The sequence below is a fragment of the Stigmatopora nigra genome, chromosome 16, assembly GCF_051989575.1.
Source record: "Stigmatopora nigra isolate UIUO_SnigA chromosome 16, RoL_Snig_1.1, whole genome shotgun sequence".
NCBI classification, from domain to species: domain Eukaryota; kingdom Metazoa; phylum Chordata; class Actinopteri; order Syngnathiformes; family Syngnathidae; genus Stigmatopora; species Stigmatopora nigra.
In genome coordinates this window covers 667,742-683,785 of record NC_135523.1, presented here as the reverse complement: position 1 = coordinate 683,785, position 16,044 = coordinate 667,742, and the positions used below count along the sequence as shown (strand labels likewise).

The 16,044-nt window shown below is 51.5% G+C and overlaps 2 protein-coding genes across 2 annotated transcripts; both read left to right on the top strand.

Moving 5' to 3' along the window:
• The first annotated feature begins 36 nt into the window (after window positions 1-36).
• On the top strand, window positions 37-7,096 carry topbp1 (DNA topoisomerase II binding protein 1). Its single transcript, XM_077735521.1, is given in 25 exon segments — window positions 37-201; window positions 439-535; window positions 606-740; window positions 803-946; window positions 1,008-1,189; window positions 1,266-1,459; window positions 1,525-1,698; window positions 1,963-2,129; window positions 2,205-2,368; window positions 2,431-2,669; window positions 2,734-3,008; window positions 3,087-3,259; window positions 3,411-3,625; window positions 3,703-4,163; window positions 4,245-4,421; window positions 4,488-4,603; window positions 4,671-4,794; window positions 4,858-5,083; window positions 5,144-5,309; window positions 5,361-5,560; window positions 5,626-5,787; window positions 5,981-6,144; window positions 6,211-6,504; window positions 6,567-6,728; window positions 6,891-7,096. Coding segments are annotated over 24 exon segments (4,530 nt in total). The 5' UTR covers window positions 37-201; window positions 439-448; the 3' UTR covers window positions 7,020-7,096.
• Window positions 7,097-7,361: 265 nt separating this feature from the next.
• On the top strand, window positions 7,362-15,556 carry tmem108 (transmembrane protein 108). Its single transcript, XM_077735514.1, has 6 exons — window positions 7,362-7,549; window positions 8,104-8,391; window positions 13,266-13,352; window positions 13,820-14,299; window positions 14,396-14,547; window positions 14,616-15,556. The coding sequence occupies exons 3-6, from the start codon at window positions 13,310-13,312 to the stop codon at window positions 14,733-14,735; spliced, it is 795 nt and encodes a 264-aa protein (XP_077591640.1). The 5' UTR covers window positions 7,362-7,549; window positions 8,104-8,391; window positions 13,266-13,309; the 3' UTR covers window positions 14,736-15,556.
• Window positions 15,557-16,044: the final 488 nt, after the last annotated feature.

The window sequence follows — 16,044 nt, the reverse complement described above, 5'->3', positions numbered from 1 at the left end:
TTATTCGCTTTAGTGTCGTTGTTTCAACACGGTCCGTTAACCGTGGAACACCGGTAAAGTGATGTCATGGCGCCAATGACATGCGGAACTTCGAATTCAAAAGTACTTCTACTATCAACAAATGTTTTTAAATGTCAGGCTTTTCGGCACTTTTGCGACTAGTTAGATACAAGTAATCATTTTATTTAACGGCAAATTAAGGTAAGACTCTTTTGCTTAGCTAGCGTGACTTGGCTTATACCTTTGTATGTTTTGTAAAGTTAGCTAGGACCGTGTCTCATTAGCTTTTAGTGTTATTATTTTGTTCATTTGGTTTTTAATTCGCTAATATTGAAGAACATTTCTTGTTCTTAAATTCATGTAGCTCATTAAAATGCCTCTTATTCAAATCACACATGTTAGTTGTTGTTATAGTGGATAAATGAAATGTTTTTGTAGGTCGTCCATCATGTCGAAATTAAAGAAGGAGGTTTTCGTCGTCAAGATTGTCGAAAGTAAAGGACAAAGTTCGGAATATGCTGCCAAAGCTTATGAGGTAAATACATTAAATTACTCCCGATTCACAACTACCGCTTCTCCTTTTGAATAATTATCTTCCTTTCTAGGCCATTATGGAGCTTCAGTCCGAAAAGTACATTGAGAAGATTGACGAGGATGCTGTATTCAAAATGAAGGAAAAGGACAAATCCCTGTTTGTCTTCAGCGACTTTGACTGTCCCGCGTTCCACCACTGCAAAAAAGTACATTTCCGTACCAAGAGTGAACATATTCATTGTCTTAAACTCGTTTGTTTTGTCTGTAGCTTGGCTGCCGAATCGTGAGTCCTCTGGTGGTGGTCTTCTGCCTTCAGCACGAACGTTGCGTCCCCAAAGCGGACAAGCCGGTCTACAACATGGCCATGGCTGACGTCAACATCTCCTGCACCAACCTGGATAAAGCAGCCAGGGTGGGTCCAATTCGGTCAACTTTTCCAACCCCCTCGTATCTGACTTGGTGAACGTTCCCAGGCGGAGGTGATGGATCTAATCCAGCTCATGGGCGGGGACGTTTACCTGGACCTGGGCAAGTCCATCACCCACCTGATCGCCGGCCAGGTGGGCAGCAAGAAGTACCTGGTGGCCGCCAACTTGGGAAAACCCATCCTGCTTCCTTCCTGGGTCCAAACCTGTTGGGAGAAATCGCAAAACAGGTTCAAATCTTTAATCTCGTGTTATTTGAAGGGGAAAATGTCGACCTTTTCGCTTATTCTCGTCGTCTTTATGTAGTTTGTTCAGGTATACGGAGCTTCCCATGGACCAGCACCTCTGTCCGGTTCTTCTGGGCTGTACCGTGTGCGTGACGGGGCTGTCCAGCGCCGAACGCAAGGAAGTCCAACGTCAGTGCGAGCGACACGGCGCTAGCTACACGGGGCAGCTGAAATTGAACGAGTGCACTCATCTCATCGCCAGCGAGCCGTCGGGTGAGTCCCAAGACAATTTCCTAGAGTGGCTTTTTTGTCGTCTAACGGTACGTCGCCCCCCGTAGGCCCAAAGTACGAGTGCGCTCGCAAATGGAACGTATTTTGCGTGGCCCTGCCCTGGCTTTTGGACAGCATCGAGAAGGGTTACTGCCAGGATGAGGCTCGCTACGCCGTGGAGGGCGGCGGGCGCCGGAAATCCAAGATGGCGTCCACCCCGGTCAATTCGGAGAAAAATGATGGTTGGTTTCCATTATTATTTGTAAATGGGAGAAAGGAATGTAAATTGGCTGTAATATTTTACGTTGAATTATTAAGATAGGAAAAAAAATCTAATTATCTTTTTTTAAGTACCATATTTTCTTGCATGGTTGCCGTATTTTTGCAACAAAAAATATAAATAATAGAAAGATTCAGATAGATAGATATAGAAAGATATTTTCACACACACACTTATTGCTTTATTGTTGTTGCTACCATTTTCTTTTCCATTTTTTTCCATTTAGCGGGCGTTTCTCTGCTGAGTTTGAGCCACATCTCCGTCAACGTCAGCTCCACGGTCAACCAAACGGCCCTAACCGACGCCACCATTACCGGAATGGAACCTCCGGATCCCTTAGACAATCTGGATCTGACTCTGTGTCCCACCGAGGACGTCTTGGACGGCTGCAAGGCAAGCCTTTAGCCATTTTTGTTTTTTTACCATCTAGTTTTCTCTGACCATCTCCTCACCACGTTGTGGGCGCAGTTGTACCTGTGCGGCTTCCCCGCCAAGAAACTGGAGAAGCTTCGTCGTCTGGTGAACGCGGGAGGCGGTCTTCGCTTCAACCAACCCACAGAAGACCTCACTCACGTGGTCGTGGGAGAAGCGGAAGAGGAGCTGAAGCTTTTCCTCTCCAAAGCCAGCCACAGGTGGGCGTGGCTTGTCCGGGTTCTCGTCCTAGACGGCGTTCTGATTGTGGTTTTTGTCTCAGACCTCACGTGGTGACGCTGCCGTGGCTTCTGGACAGCATCTCCAAAGGTCGACTCCTCCCGGAAGAGGACTTTTTCCACCCCGACTGTCTGCCAAGCGAGGCCCTGGCCACGCCCACCCGCCGTACGCCGATGTCGGCGCTCTCCTTCCAATCCCCCGCCGGCAGTCCGAGCACCCCGAGTCAGACGGAGGCGGAGCAAGAGCTTCTCTCGCAGTACATGGACGACCACACGACCATCGGTGAGTTATGGAGCATTTGTGATCCACATCCACGCCTTTTTTAACACGACGTCATGTCTTCAAGTTGACGTGGCGCCGCCGCTGGCCGAGGAAAGGGGCGTCCCGGACCGCGAAGTGACCGCACCGGAGGGCACGGAGGCGCTCATCTTTGCCGGGAAACGCTTCCTGTTGCGAGGCTTCGGTCCCGAGGCCGAAGGACAGCTCTCCCAGATGTTGATGGAAAATGGCGGGCGGGTTCTGGTGGGCGGAACGCGCGCCGTGGCCGACTACGCCGTGGTGCCGCTGTTGGGATGTCCCGTGGAGGTGACGGTGGACGAGGTGGTCACCGACACGTGGCTGGTGAGCTTTGCTCTTTATTTTTTTTGCTCCTTTTTTAAAGAGGCAGGATGTGATTTGTTTTCCGACATTTTGTTCCAGGTGACGTGCGTGGAGGAAGAGCGCCTCCTAGAGGTCTCGTCCAATCCTCTGTTCGCGCCCGTTCCCGTGATGGAGGGACGACTCCCCCTCAAGGATTGCGTCCTCTCGCTCAGCCAGTTCACGGGAGCTGAGAGGGATTCGCTGGTGGAGCTGGCCAAGCACCTGGGCGCCAAGTACGTGTATTTTCCAGTTTTTTGTCAATACACAAAACGCCTGGGCGGATAGTACGCTAGCTTACATTGAGCTAGCGTACGTTATGCTAGCCTCTAGCATGTTTGTGTGCCCTCTTAGTTTGAAAATCTGCTAAATAAAGCTCCTTTTTAGTGTGCAGGACTACTTTGTGCGCTTCGCCAACCCCTCCAAAGGAGTTTTGGCCAGCACGCACCTGGTCCTCCAGACCCCCGACGGCACCAAGTATCAGGCGTCCAAGAAGTGGGGTCTCCCGGCCGTCTCCCGCCAGTGGATCATGGCGTCGGCCAGCAACGGGGTCAAGGCCGACCCTCAGCGCTTCCTGGTGGACCGCCCGCCTTCCCCGCCGGGTACGGAAAAAATCGGGCAAATCCACTTTGCTTCCCCACGCCGTTTCCAACCCGGGTCGGCCATTTTTCTTCCTCAGAGACGCAGGAGGACGACTTTGTGGGCGCCTCCCAGAAGACCCCTGCAGCCCCTCCCCAACAGGCGGTCCACTCACCGATCATCCCGCCCCCGGGGCGCCAAGACGGCAAGGCGCTCACGCCGCTGGACGTGGCACGTTTCCGGAGCGAGGCTTTCCGATCCGCCATGAAGAAGATGGCCCCCCACAAGACCCCCGCGCCCCCTCCCCGAGAGGCGGGCCACTCGCCGTTGCTGCGTCCCCGGGGCGGCAAGGCCGTCACGCCGCTAGACGTGGGACGCTTCCGGAGCGACGCTTTTCGATCCGCCGTCAACCAACTCAAGTCTGATGTCGGCACCCCCGTCGGCCAATCGGGAGGAGGCGGCGTGGGGAACCCCCCGGCCAAGGAGCCCTCTCTGCAACTGGACACCCCGTCCCGCTTCCTCAGGAAGGACCAACTCTTCAGGCCTTCGTTCAATTTCAAGGTGGCACTTGAACGCAAATCCGAATAAACTCACCCCAGAAAGTTTCACCCGTCAACCAAATCCTCCCCCTTTACTTTTCAGGAAACCTGGGGCGGCGTGGACACTCCGGTGGCCAGATCCAAACCGGGCGAGAAGACGGAGACGCCGTTGACGGAGGTCATCCGCAGGAACATGAACGCGGCCCTGGGTCGCTTCGGCGACTTGGCCGACGCCCAGGCGGTCTCCGCCAGTCCCCAGTTGGACAGTCCTCGGAAGGAGGTGAGGACCAATCGGCACGCCGGCAACCCGGCCGGCCCTTCCTCTCTGACTCTCTGGTATCTGAAGGAGGTCCGAAGGGAAGCCGGCCCCCTGAGCGGCGTGGTCATCTGCGTGGGCAAAAAGCTGAGCAAGACGCAGAGCGAGCTCAACGCCACGGCCGCCTCGCTCGGCGCCGACTTCAGGTTCATCGCCGCCCGCCTTCGCTAACCATGGCACGCTAACCGCAAAACTTTTTTTTTTCACGCCAAGGTGGTCCTGCGACGATTCCGTCACGCACTACGTCTACCACGCCCGAGCCAACGACAACAGCCGAGAATACCGCGGCGCCAAGGAGAGGGGGCTGCACCTGGTCTCGCCACTCTGGCTGGACGCCGTAAGTCCTCCCGCGGCGTCTCCCGCAAGCCGAGCCCCCGACTGATTCTCTGCCCTCTCGTAGTGTGCCGAGGAGCAGAGGCGGGTCCCGGAGTCCCTGTACCCTTGCACCTACAACCCCAAGATGAGCCTGGACCTCAGTCAAGTTCCCGCCAACTCGGAGACGTCGCCCCCTCTGACGCGGACGCAGCGACGGAGCTCGGCGGTCGACAAACCAAGCCCGGATCCGATTCCCGAGCCGGAGGCGGCGGAAAACGATGACGACGTAGACGAGCTCACGGAAAAGAGCGGTGGGTTTGATTCCTAAAATCGTGAGAAGCCGTCTTCTCACGAGTCCAAGGCTTTTCCAGAAGCTTCTCAGACTCGACAGATGAGAGAAGACCTGCAGAAGGCCCTCCAAGAGGTCATGACTGCCACCAAGCGGACGCCGGCGCTGCTGGGTCGGAAGGGGCCGGCCAGGGGGGACTCCGCCTCCGAGAATTCCGGCGGGTGCCGGCGCACCTTGGAAGCCTTGAGGTGAGTCCCGGAAGACATTTGAGGAGACGGTTCCGACCCCAGGTTCTCCAGGGCCGCCGCCACCGACCCCAACACGGAACCCTCGCAGAGCGAGCAGATCGTCTGGGACGACCCCACGGCGCGGGAAGAGAGGGCCAAGCTGGCCGACAACATGCAGTGGCCCGGCAGTCCATCGCAGTACTCGCCGCCGCCGTCCAACCACAAGCGGGCGTTCAAGGACTCTGTGAGCGACTCGGATCTGTTGGAGAAAGGTACGTGGCCCTCGTAGACCGTCGGGAAAGAAATCCCCCAAAAAAATCATCCCCGTGGCCATCAGCGGCTTCTGACGTCATCGAGCGGGAAATGGCCAAACACTTTGAAGAGGAGCCCCCAAACAAGGTGGTCACCCCAGACGTTCCCAAGAGCCCACCCCGATTCCAGCTGTCCTCGCTGGATAGTCAGGACCGCGTCCGTTACAGTCAACTCATCCAAGAGCTCGGTGAGTCCAAAACAGACGATGCCCTGAGACACCAACTTACATTTTGAATGTACCCTATTTTCACAACTATACAGCGCATCACATTTAAAGGCGCAGTGTCAGTAACGAGTGCTATATCTGTATTTGACACACGCTCAAATTCCGGTGCTACATTTTGAGTTGCAAGTATCATTTTTCTTTCTTCTACCTGTAGGTGGCGTCATCCTGGACACGCTATCTTTCGACCCCAGCTGCTCCCACATCATCGTCGGCAAGCCCATACGCAACGAGAAATACCTGGCCGCCATGGCGGCCGGCAAATGGATCCTCCACCGCTCCTACCTGGAGGCCTGCCGGGATCAGGGACACTTCCTACCGGTACGAAACCGAGCCAGCTCGCCTCCCTCGCCAGGAATCTTCACGTCAGTTTTGCGTCCCTTCTAGGAGGACGAGCACGAATGGGGGAGCAGCTCGGTCCTGGACACCCTGCCCTCCGTCAGCTCGCAGGAGAGGTGCTTGGCGTTGGCGGCCATGCGCTGGAGGAAATCCCTACGCGGTCCCTCGAAACACGGGGTACAAAAAAATTCACATCCTGACTCACATGAACCACTTTTTTGAACTCGTTTAACCCCGCCCACTTTCCTCCAGGGAGCCTTCAGCGGTTGGACGGTGATGCTAAACATCGACCAGGGCCGTGAAGCCGGATTTCGCCGCTTACTGGAGTCGGGCGGGGCCACGGTGAGACGCCCGGCCAATCGGACGCCACAAAGTCATTTTTCCAACCGATTTTTGCGTTTCAGGTGTTACCGAGCGCCTCGCGTTCCGCCTACGCCACGGCCACGCACCTGTTTGCCGATTTCGGCCGCCTACGTCCGGGAGACTTCCGGGTGGACGTGTCCGAGGCCTCCGCCCAGGGGGTGTCGTGTCTCAGGCCCGATTACATCGCTGACTACCTCATGCAGGTGGGTTGTGTGTGTGTGTGTGTGTGTGTTTTTCAGCCCCAAAAATTCAACCTCTTCCTTCCCACCCAATTGAACAAGCAATTTCTCATTCAAAACGTCTTCCCTTCACGATGGCGGCACCCAAAGATTTATCCCCTTTTTCTCCCCCCGCCCCCCCGGCAGGAACCCATCCCTCCCACCACCCGCTACCTCCTGGAGGAAGACGTTGGCGGCGGAGGCGAGGCGGCGTCTTTACGTAAACGCAAAGGCTCGGGGCAAAGCTCGCGCCTGAAAAAGTCTCGCCTGCAGTGAAAAAGAGCCCCATTTGGATTCTTTCTTTATATTAAATGTTGTAAATAAGATGAAATAAAAGTTCATGTAGAACGTGACATGGCGTTGGCTTGCCTCTGTCGTGCTGAGGATGAAGAAGAAGAGGAGGAGGAAGAAGAGGAGACTGCAGTGTGGCGCTGATTGATGACTCCAAAGGGAGCCCGCCACAAAATGGCCAGTCATGCTTTCTTATTGGCTGCCCTTTTAGTGGCCGACCTGCAGGTGGCGCTACATTGATACCATTGACACATTTTAATGAGCAGCTCCTTCTATTTATTTATTGATGTCTTTTTTCAGGGACGTGAGATTCATCGGAATCTTCATCGGGTGAGTGAGACACTTATTTCACCTTGATTCATTGTCTTTTCAGGTTTTTAATTTCATTGTTATTGTCTTTTCATGTGGACATTGGCCCGAGGACACAAAGTCAATCCCGCCGTAGCCAAATGGTCGCTGCCGAACGGAAGGAATGGCCATTTTAAGCGAGGCAATTTCGAGTGAAACTTTCTGAGGTGAGCATATTTATTCTATTCGGAAACGAAATGTGAGAAAAATGCTCAAACGAATACTTTAATTGTCATTATTTGTGTCGCCAACCGAAAATTTAAGACACAAAAGATGTCATTCCAGTTTTCAAATCCCAAATTGTTGTGAACCCCGACTCACTCACTCACTCACGGCAGGTTCTCACAAGCACTTTGTGTGTCCTTAGACCCCGCCCCTTAAAGGCACACAACATTGATCTCTTCTATATCTCTTTAAACAGTCCTATTTGCGTTTTTTGACTAGAAAAAATGTCTCAAATCCAAATGGAGTTTTCCCTTTAACACCAAAGTAGCTCCGCCTCCTAACACGTCACAGTCGCCCTCCAAACTCCAGTTTTTCACGGCCCCCAATGTCTCTCCCCCCCGGGGTCCCGGGTTTCGGGTCGCCAACGGGAAGCTGTTGGTCCTCGGCCTCTCCGCAGATCCGGCGACTGCAGCATATTCTCCGCCCACTCCGTGCCCCCCCCACCACGCTCCCCCCCTCATTAACATTCCCTCCCCGTCCGCACGCTCTCTCTTAGGTCCTCCCTCGCACTCGGTGGGTGGCACCGGCGCGAGCAAACCCCGACGGCCCGGTCCGCTCGGAGGCGGAGAGGGACCTGCGTCACATTGACGGCATCGGGCCAGCCATCACCTACCGCCCGGGGGGTCTTCGGTCAGTCCGCCGGCCGGACGGCATCGCCTTGCGCATCGGCTCCACGGCTCCACCGCGCTTGTCAACCAGACGGACAGAAGCGGACCCCCCCCTTTGGACCATGTGCGCCTGGCCGTCGGACTCGGATACGCAGAGCTTTACCGCGCCGTCATAGGTGAGTGGCGTTTATTTACTGCCGCGCGTATCGAACGTCCGTCGCATCTTTGGAACGTTGCGGTCGTCACGGCGGCAAATCCCCGCGTTAGACTTTGTCCCCGGCGACGAGACGGATAAAAAGAGGGGTGGGAAAGAGTGACGGCGACGTAAATCAAGCGGGGCAAAGGGCTCTTGATGGCGTGCCCACACAGATGATTTATTGGATATTAATGGGAATATGGGAGTGGATTTTAGGTTGTCCGATGTGTTGAGGGCAGCCCAGATTTGTTGTGTATTTTGCTAGCCAAAATTGGACATGTTGGATGAGGAAAAAGTAGGTGCTGTTGACCACAAATTCTCACGCTGGTCACTTGTGTCACTTGCCAGGGAAGGACGGCACGCCCTGAAACTCCTTACCAAAAAAAAATACGCCGTACTTTCACTTAAGAGATATGCTTATAGTCATTGAAAATTGGTATGTTTAATCTGGTCACCCTCATTTCGGTCATTTTTTTCGTCTATTCGACAAGATTTGAGTCTACACCTAAAAAATAACAACAAATGACAATATAGTTTGAAAACCACACACACAACACGGTTAGCCAATCCGTGTCTAACTTTCTAAGCCACGCCCCATAAGACTGACTAAACGCTCACCTCAGAAACTTTCACTGTAATGATCTGCCTCTAGAACGCTTTTATACAGCCCATCGAAAACTGGCACCAATTCTCAACCCAAAGGAACTGTCAAACGGAAACGAAAATGCCCTCAAGAATGGGATCCAATGTGGTTTCTGGCCTCTGGAGTACACGGGAATCGAACCAGCGACCGTAACTCTGTCCGTCAAGGCCCACCGGAGCACGGCAAATGGTGGGCCGCCAACCTGCTAGTCCGACCTCGCCATTATGAGTGGAATGTTTGCGCACCCCCTCACCTCTAGCCTCCTTTGTTCTGCCGGACAATCCCCCCCGTTCTACCTCCGCCCCCCCCCTCTACCAACGCCATGTGTAAGGGGGGGAAGCGGGGTCAGCGGGGGTAATGACATCTGGAGTGGACGCATTAGGGAGATTAGCGGCAAAATGGAGAGAGCTAACCAGGAAAATAACCGCTTCTACCCGGAAAATAACCGCTTCAAATCGTCCCCGTTCGGAACGCCACGTCGTGGAAAAGCACGTCCCGATTGGACGCCCAAAATTCTTATCGCCAAAAGTCCGGAAAAGTCTGAGCGACGCCCGGAAAGCGTGTGCTTTCTCATCCCGAGCGCTCGCAGGAAATGGTGGAAGGGGGATAAAATGCTGATGGGAAAAGATCGGGGAATGTGCCTCCTCCCAAAGGCTTTCATAGAAGTGACTTACAGGCCCCCCCGACCCCCTCTCAAAGGGCTGGTGGCGATTGGTACACGGTGAGGTGGAATGCGGCCCCCGCCGGACCCCTTGTGCAAGTGCTCAGGATGGACTTTGGACTTTTGGGATAAGAAAATAGGCGCAGCTAAAGCCGATCCCGACACGATCTCTCTCCCCCATTTCAGGCCTTCACCTCGGCGTCCAGTCGTTGGTGAGTCGACAAACTTCTTGATGTTTATCCAAAATGACTTCCAAACCAAGAGGACAAACGTGCCAACCTTTGCTCAAACGCCGAGCTCCAAAAATGGAAACAAAATAACTGAAATCTGAGGTTTTCCTTCTCCCACTTGGCATCAAACATGACTTTTCATTCCTCCTGCCATGCAAAATCACCCACTACGTCCTTAGAAAAAACATACCAATTTACATATAACAAATTTGAACATTTTTTTTGAAGGACTCTGGTGCACCCCCCAAATAAATGGCACCCTTTGCCCTAAGGGACAAACCGGCCCTGCAATAAATAGCATCTTTCCCTGTGAAATTGAAGACAAGATGGCAGCAAAAATGTGATAAACGAGCGGACATTAGAGCGCTTCCCATGCTAGACAAGAACCGATAAGAGCGTCCGTGATTCCCGCCGGGGGAATTCCTGACATTCCTGCCCGCCTACCGTGACACTCTGATGCTCCGTGTCGCCAAAGTGAAAAAGCGCCGGCGCCCCCGCAGGTTTTCCAGCGTCCGATGACGAAGACGAAGGTGGAAAAAAGAGCTCGGCCTTCCTTTCCCTTGTTTCCTTGGCAACTTGTGGATGGATTATTTCCCTGGTGGCTTTCACGGACTCCCAAAGCGGCGGAATCGAACCTTGTCATGGTCTCACGCCAACCTGGGCGCTTTTGGGATGCCAGATTGGGTCATACAGATCTCCAGGCCCATTTTGTCCAAGAGTTAAATTGGAAGATTCCGCAATAGTCCCTAGAAAATGGCCTCTACTTACAAATACAGGATGCTGGTTAGCTAGTTAAGCTAGTCACTGTTCATTCCATATGGCCAAAATGGTTCCTTTTAATTCCGACATGTTTCCAGTGAAGGTTTCTGAGGTGAGCGTTAATATGTCGGGGTCGATCCGGCTAGCGTCTGCTCGCCATTGCGTTGCGGGTGCTGAGGCTGCGTCGCCATGGCGACGCCGCCGTCATCCGCAAAGTGCGCCGAGGGGACGCCGGGGCGGCCGCGGGCGTCTGGCTCGACGCGGGGATGAAGAACAGACGTGGCGCCCTGCCCAAAAAAGTACTAAACGGCTGTTTCAGATAAAAAGAATCTAATTAGGGCTGAATATTGATTTGATTGAAATAGAGTCATTTTCTACCAAACACTTTTCCTTTGGGGCAATTTCTATCTTTTGCCAATAATAGATGCCTTTTATGGCCACATCTGGCACGGCCGTCTCCGTCCTGGCGTCTCGCAGGGATTGCCGCTTGACATTTAGCCGCTAACGCCGCGACGCTCGTAAAACGGGGCGGCGCTTTTCTGGCAACCTGGCTTTTGTCTGTGCTAAATGCTAAATGCTAACTGACATTTTAGGACATTCAAATGAATACAAATCTTCTCTTTAAGCCTCTTAATAGACAAAATTCTCTTATCGTGGATTCTAACATGTATTTTTTAAAGAAAAATCTCAGAAAAGAGGGCAAATATTATATCTAGCATATGTTTTAACCTTTAGTTTTTTATTTAAAAAGGAAAACTTTGGATTTATTTTAAAAATCTGTTTATTTAGGACTTGATTTCTAATCTCCAAATTGCAAAGAATTTGATGAGATGTTGCGTAACTGTCCCCAGATAACTTTGAGATTGTTTCTTGTAATTAGCGTTGTTAGCGTTGGCCGGATAAGCATCGCGACCAAACCCCAAACTTTGATGCAGACCGACTCCCGGCGGGGAGGTGGGGGTGCTTAAGCCGCTGCTTGATCCTCTTGCGTCACTCGCGCGACACTCAATTAGACGCGCTTAAGTCGACGGCGGCGGCGGCGGCCAGTCAAAGCCGACACACGCGTCCTCGACCGTGGCTTAAAACCCAGCGAGCCAGCAGGGGATCAGACCCGCAAAATCACCCCACCGACCGCATTGTTTTCCCACTTGAGACATTTTTGCTTCTACGTAGAATCAAGTCTCAAATCCCAATGGCCACTTATTTGGATTTATTGCTATTGATTGCTGTTTTCTCTCGTTTGTGGAACAACGCTAACAAAGCTAAAAAGTCCAAATTGTCTTTTTCTTATTTCCTCGGACGGCCAGCTTGGCAATTTACACACACACACACCCCTTTAGTGCTTTTGTGTGTGTGTGTGTGTGTGTGTGAAGACTAGCATCTTTCAGACTTTAATCTGCGGCCCTCCAAGTGGGGGATGGAATGGAAGGAAGCGTTGGGGAGCAAAAGCAATCCCAAAGCAGCACCTCCGTCACCCCGCGCGCTCATCTCAGCTTCTTTTCCAGCGCCTTTTCTCATTTGGGGCTCCCCACTTGCACCCTGGCCACACCAGAAAACACAAATACCTTCAAAAAAGGAGAAAAAACGCAAATAAGGATGAAAAATGTGGCCTTAAAAATACTACCTTTAAAGCCCCAAGCCTAAAATGTTAATAATTAAACTTTTGACTTAAAATACATGATTGTCGTAAAAATATATCCGATTACTCCCTGAAAATGAGTAAAAAAAAAAAAAAAATTAATGTGACGCGGTGGTTAAGTGGTTCTTTCACCGGTTATATCACCTGCCTCTGTGGGTTCGATTCCCTGTTGATGTTTTTGCTTGTTTTTGACAGGAAACTGTAAATGGAACATAGCTATGTTTATTATTTTAGGCGGAAAATCTCCTGGATAGTACTTTTTGGTTCTCCGATCTGTTTTTAAAGTAAAGATGAATTGGACGATGACTTTTTCATCATCATTTGGTCGTCACGGCGACCCGAGCCCGTAAAGACATTTTGTCTTGTGGACTAAATAGTGCTGGTTTAGTACAGTCCGTTGAGGAAAATACCTGGAAATGGTTGCCGTGGTGACGCAGTGCTCACAATGGACGGGAATAGAGTCAAGTGGGAACAAAACAGGAAGTCATGTACAACAATGGCGCCTCACCACTTCAAAAAAAGACGCTGCCGCTACATCCTGCCATTTGTGCTTTCGGGGGATAGCCAGCGAGCTAGCTTGCTCGCTAAGCGATGGAATGGCCCGAACAATGCCATGACTCGGCAGCGAGTCATTGTCTGCGGCTTTAAAAGCCTTTTTTTTGCACAGAAACATGCTGTTTTTTTTATTGAGTGGGCCGCGAGAGCGCCTTCTTGCTTACACAATGGCCCAAAAAATGAGATTTCATAACGGGGGTGATTGGGCATGATTAAGCCACTTGGAAGCCGCCGGAATGTTTGATAGCGAAAAAAAAAGGCTTAACATTCTTTAAAGTGTGACCAAAAAATGTTCAGTCTTTGTGTTTTTTTCAGGAAAAAAATGTTTTGGCTAAATTTGAATGTGTATGTGCTTTTTTTTTTGTAGAGAACCATGAGCACTTTGGAGGAGGAGCCGGATCGCATGATAGCATGAAGACGAGCCTGCAGCAGGTTCTGCGCTGCCAACTGCTCAGTGAGTGCACCCTTAAAAAGTCCAATTTTTTTGGCCCATTTTATTTCATATTTCAAGGCAATGACATTCAAAATCAAACGTCCACGTAGAGTCGGAATTTGAGACGCAAAAACGTCCTCCTCCGACTGATTTGAAGCCAAATGACGGCCTTTAATGTTCTTTTCGGAATCCCAAGAACGTCCTGTTTAGCTTCTGCGCTTCCCGTTGGAAAAAAACTTTGGACGCCAAGCGAGGTGTCCCGTCCCGGGCAACAATTAACGGGGCGTTTTCCAACAGGAAGCGCCTCTCTTTATCTGCGCTCTGGCATTTCTATTTTTAATCACTTACAAGTTCTTTTATGCATGATTTGGACCTTCTCAAAGTGAACTGGACGCCATGAAAAGATGGAAATCTCATCAAAATGGCCGAACTCCAGATGGTAAACGGATAAATGTTCCCATTTCGTAATCGTCCCAATTTGCGTCCAGGTGTTTTGGCGTTGCTGGCGTTGCCGCCGGCTTGGGCGCAGCGGGACTCTGTCACCATGGCGACTGAAGGTTCCAGCAGCGGCAGCGACTGGTCCACCAGAGCGACCACCGTCGTTTTGTCCACCGACACCCGAGGCCCCCCGGAGGACGTGTTTACGCAACGTGCGACCGTCACCCCCGCGGACGTAGCCAACCAAACCTCCAGGCCCGTCCCGACCGACGCCGAGGGGACGTCCCCGTCGCATCCGACCCGCCCGGACGCCACGAACGGGGAGCCCCAGGGGGCGCGGCGGACCGCCGCCTCGGCCGGAGAGACGCGGCGGAGCGGCTTTCCTTTTTCCAGCACCACGCGGGATCCCCGAGGGGCGGACAACAGCTCGGAGACGGCCACCTCGCCGTCGTCCCGCCCGCTGGTTTGCTTGAGTCGCGTGGACATGGTGTGGATGGTCCTGGCCGTCGCCGTGCCCGCTGCCACCTGCTGTGAGTACCAAACCGCCCTTTGTTGCCCCCTAGCGGCCTATCTTGCTATTGACGTCGTCTCATGGCCTTTTCTGTTGTTGTTGTTGTTATTGTTAGCCACACTGCTAACGGTGTGCTGCATGCGACGGAGGAAGAAGTCGTCCAGCCAGGAGAACAACCTGAGCTACTGGAACAACGCCATCACCATGGACTACTTTAGCCGACACGCCGTGGAGCTTCCGCGAGAGATTCACGCTTTGGAAAGCGAGGTATCCCCCACAAGCATTTATGAATGTAGTAAGGAAATGAATGACACAAATGCCATTTTTTTCCCTAGGAGCACGACAGCTGCCTCCCGCCCAACGGCGGCGACTACGGCGACTACGGCGTGGTCTTGGTCAACCCCTTCTGCCAAGAGACCCTCTTCATCAACAGGGACAAAGCCTCGGCCACTTAGGGGCCCCCCTCCCCAACCCCGGCTGGAGCCCTCTTTTCTACGCCGTGCCAGGAGGCTATTTTTCTGATGTACATTTTCTATACTGGAGAAAAAAAAGTGACAAAATGTCTGATTAGGATTCTTTTCCATGTTTTTCAAAAGCTGGGTTCTCCAACTCCCCTGTTATAATGATTTTTTTTTACCTTGGTTGTGGTGGTGACGCCCATTCCGCTGGCTCCGCCCCCACACGCCGCTGGAACACGCTGTAAAAAGTGTCTGCATTTCAGGATTGTTGCCAAGCAAAAATTAAGCAAATGCTCTTGTCATGAGAACCCACAAAGCTACTGAAATGCAGCAACTTTTTTTTTTACCAAGCTCCACTTTATGAAGGCTTTTAGTCTGTATTGACAATTTTAGGGGGCTGGATGTTGATATAATTTTGTTTTGTTTTGGAAATCCAACTGTATAAGACGATTTTTGTTTTAAAATAGGCAATCAACAGTCAACTATTTTCTGGCAATAATTTACTTTGAAAGCCAAAGGTCAAATCAGCACTTTTGTTGTATGGTGCCTCATTCTGTCTTCATCTAGTCTCACCACGACGTATCGTTTGTCTCGTCCACTTTGCGCACTCGTCGTTTTTTAACCACGCAACAAAGTATGAAATGTTAACAGTAACCATTATTTGGCATCCAATCCAAACTAGTATTCATCAAGGACTTCAAATGCAAAGAAAACGGAACATTTTGTGACCTTACGACTGTTTTGGGGTTTGTCTTTTTTTGTACTCTAGTCAAGTGTCCTTTTCAACTGATTTGACCAATAAAACTTGCTCTACTTTTTGTGTGTTTCCCAGACGACTTGCTATTTGTAAGTTACGTCCATTTGTTTGTCAACGTCTATGTAATGGCTTATTTTGAAACTGCTGTATATTCAGTTTTATTGATTTGGAAGAATACACATCTCAATCATTTTCCGTACCGCTTTTCTCCGCAGGGGGCGCAGGAATGCTGTCAGCCAATCCCGGCCAACTATGGCTTGCCAGCCAATCACAGGGCTCGGAAACAACAACGCGCTGATTAACCTCAAGTTACTTCAGGTGGTGTGGCCAGGCACGCTGTAACTCCAAACAACTCTACGCACGCCAGTCAGGTAAAAATAATGATTATATCATTTATTTTAATGTCTTACGAGTTACTTTCTTGTCATACCGAACAAGTGTGCCTTTATTTTGATATCTTAAGAGTTGCTTACTTACTGTAGTGAACTAATGTGCGTTTATTTTGAGCTGAAGATCGCCATGTTGAGCTCCGCTAAGCAAGCAGGGGTT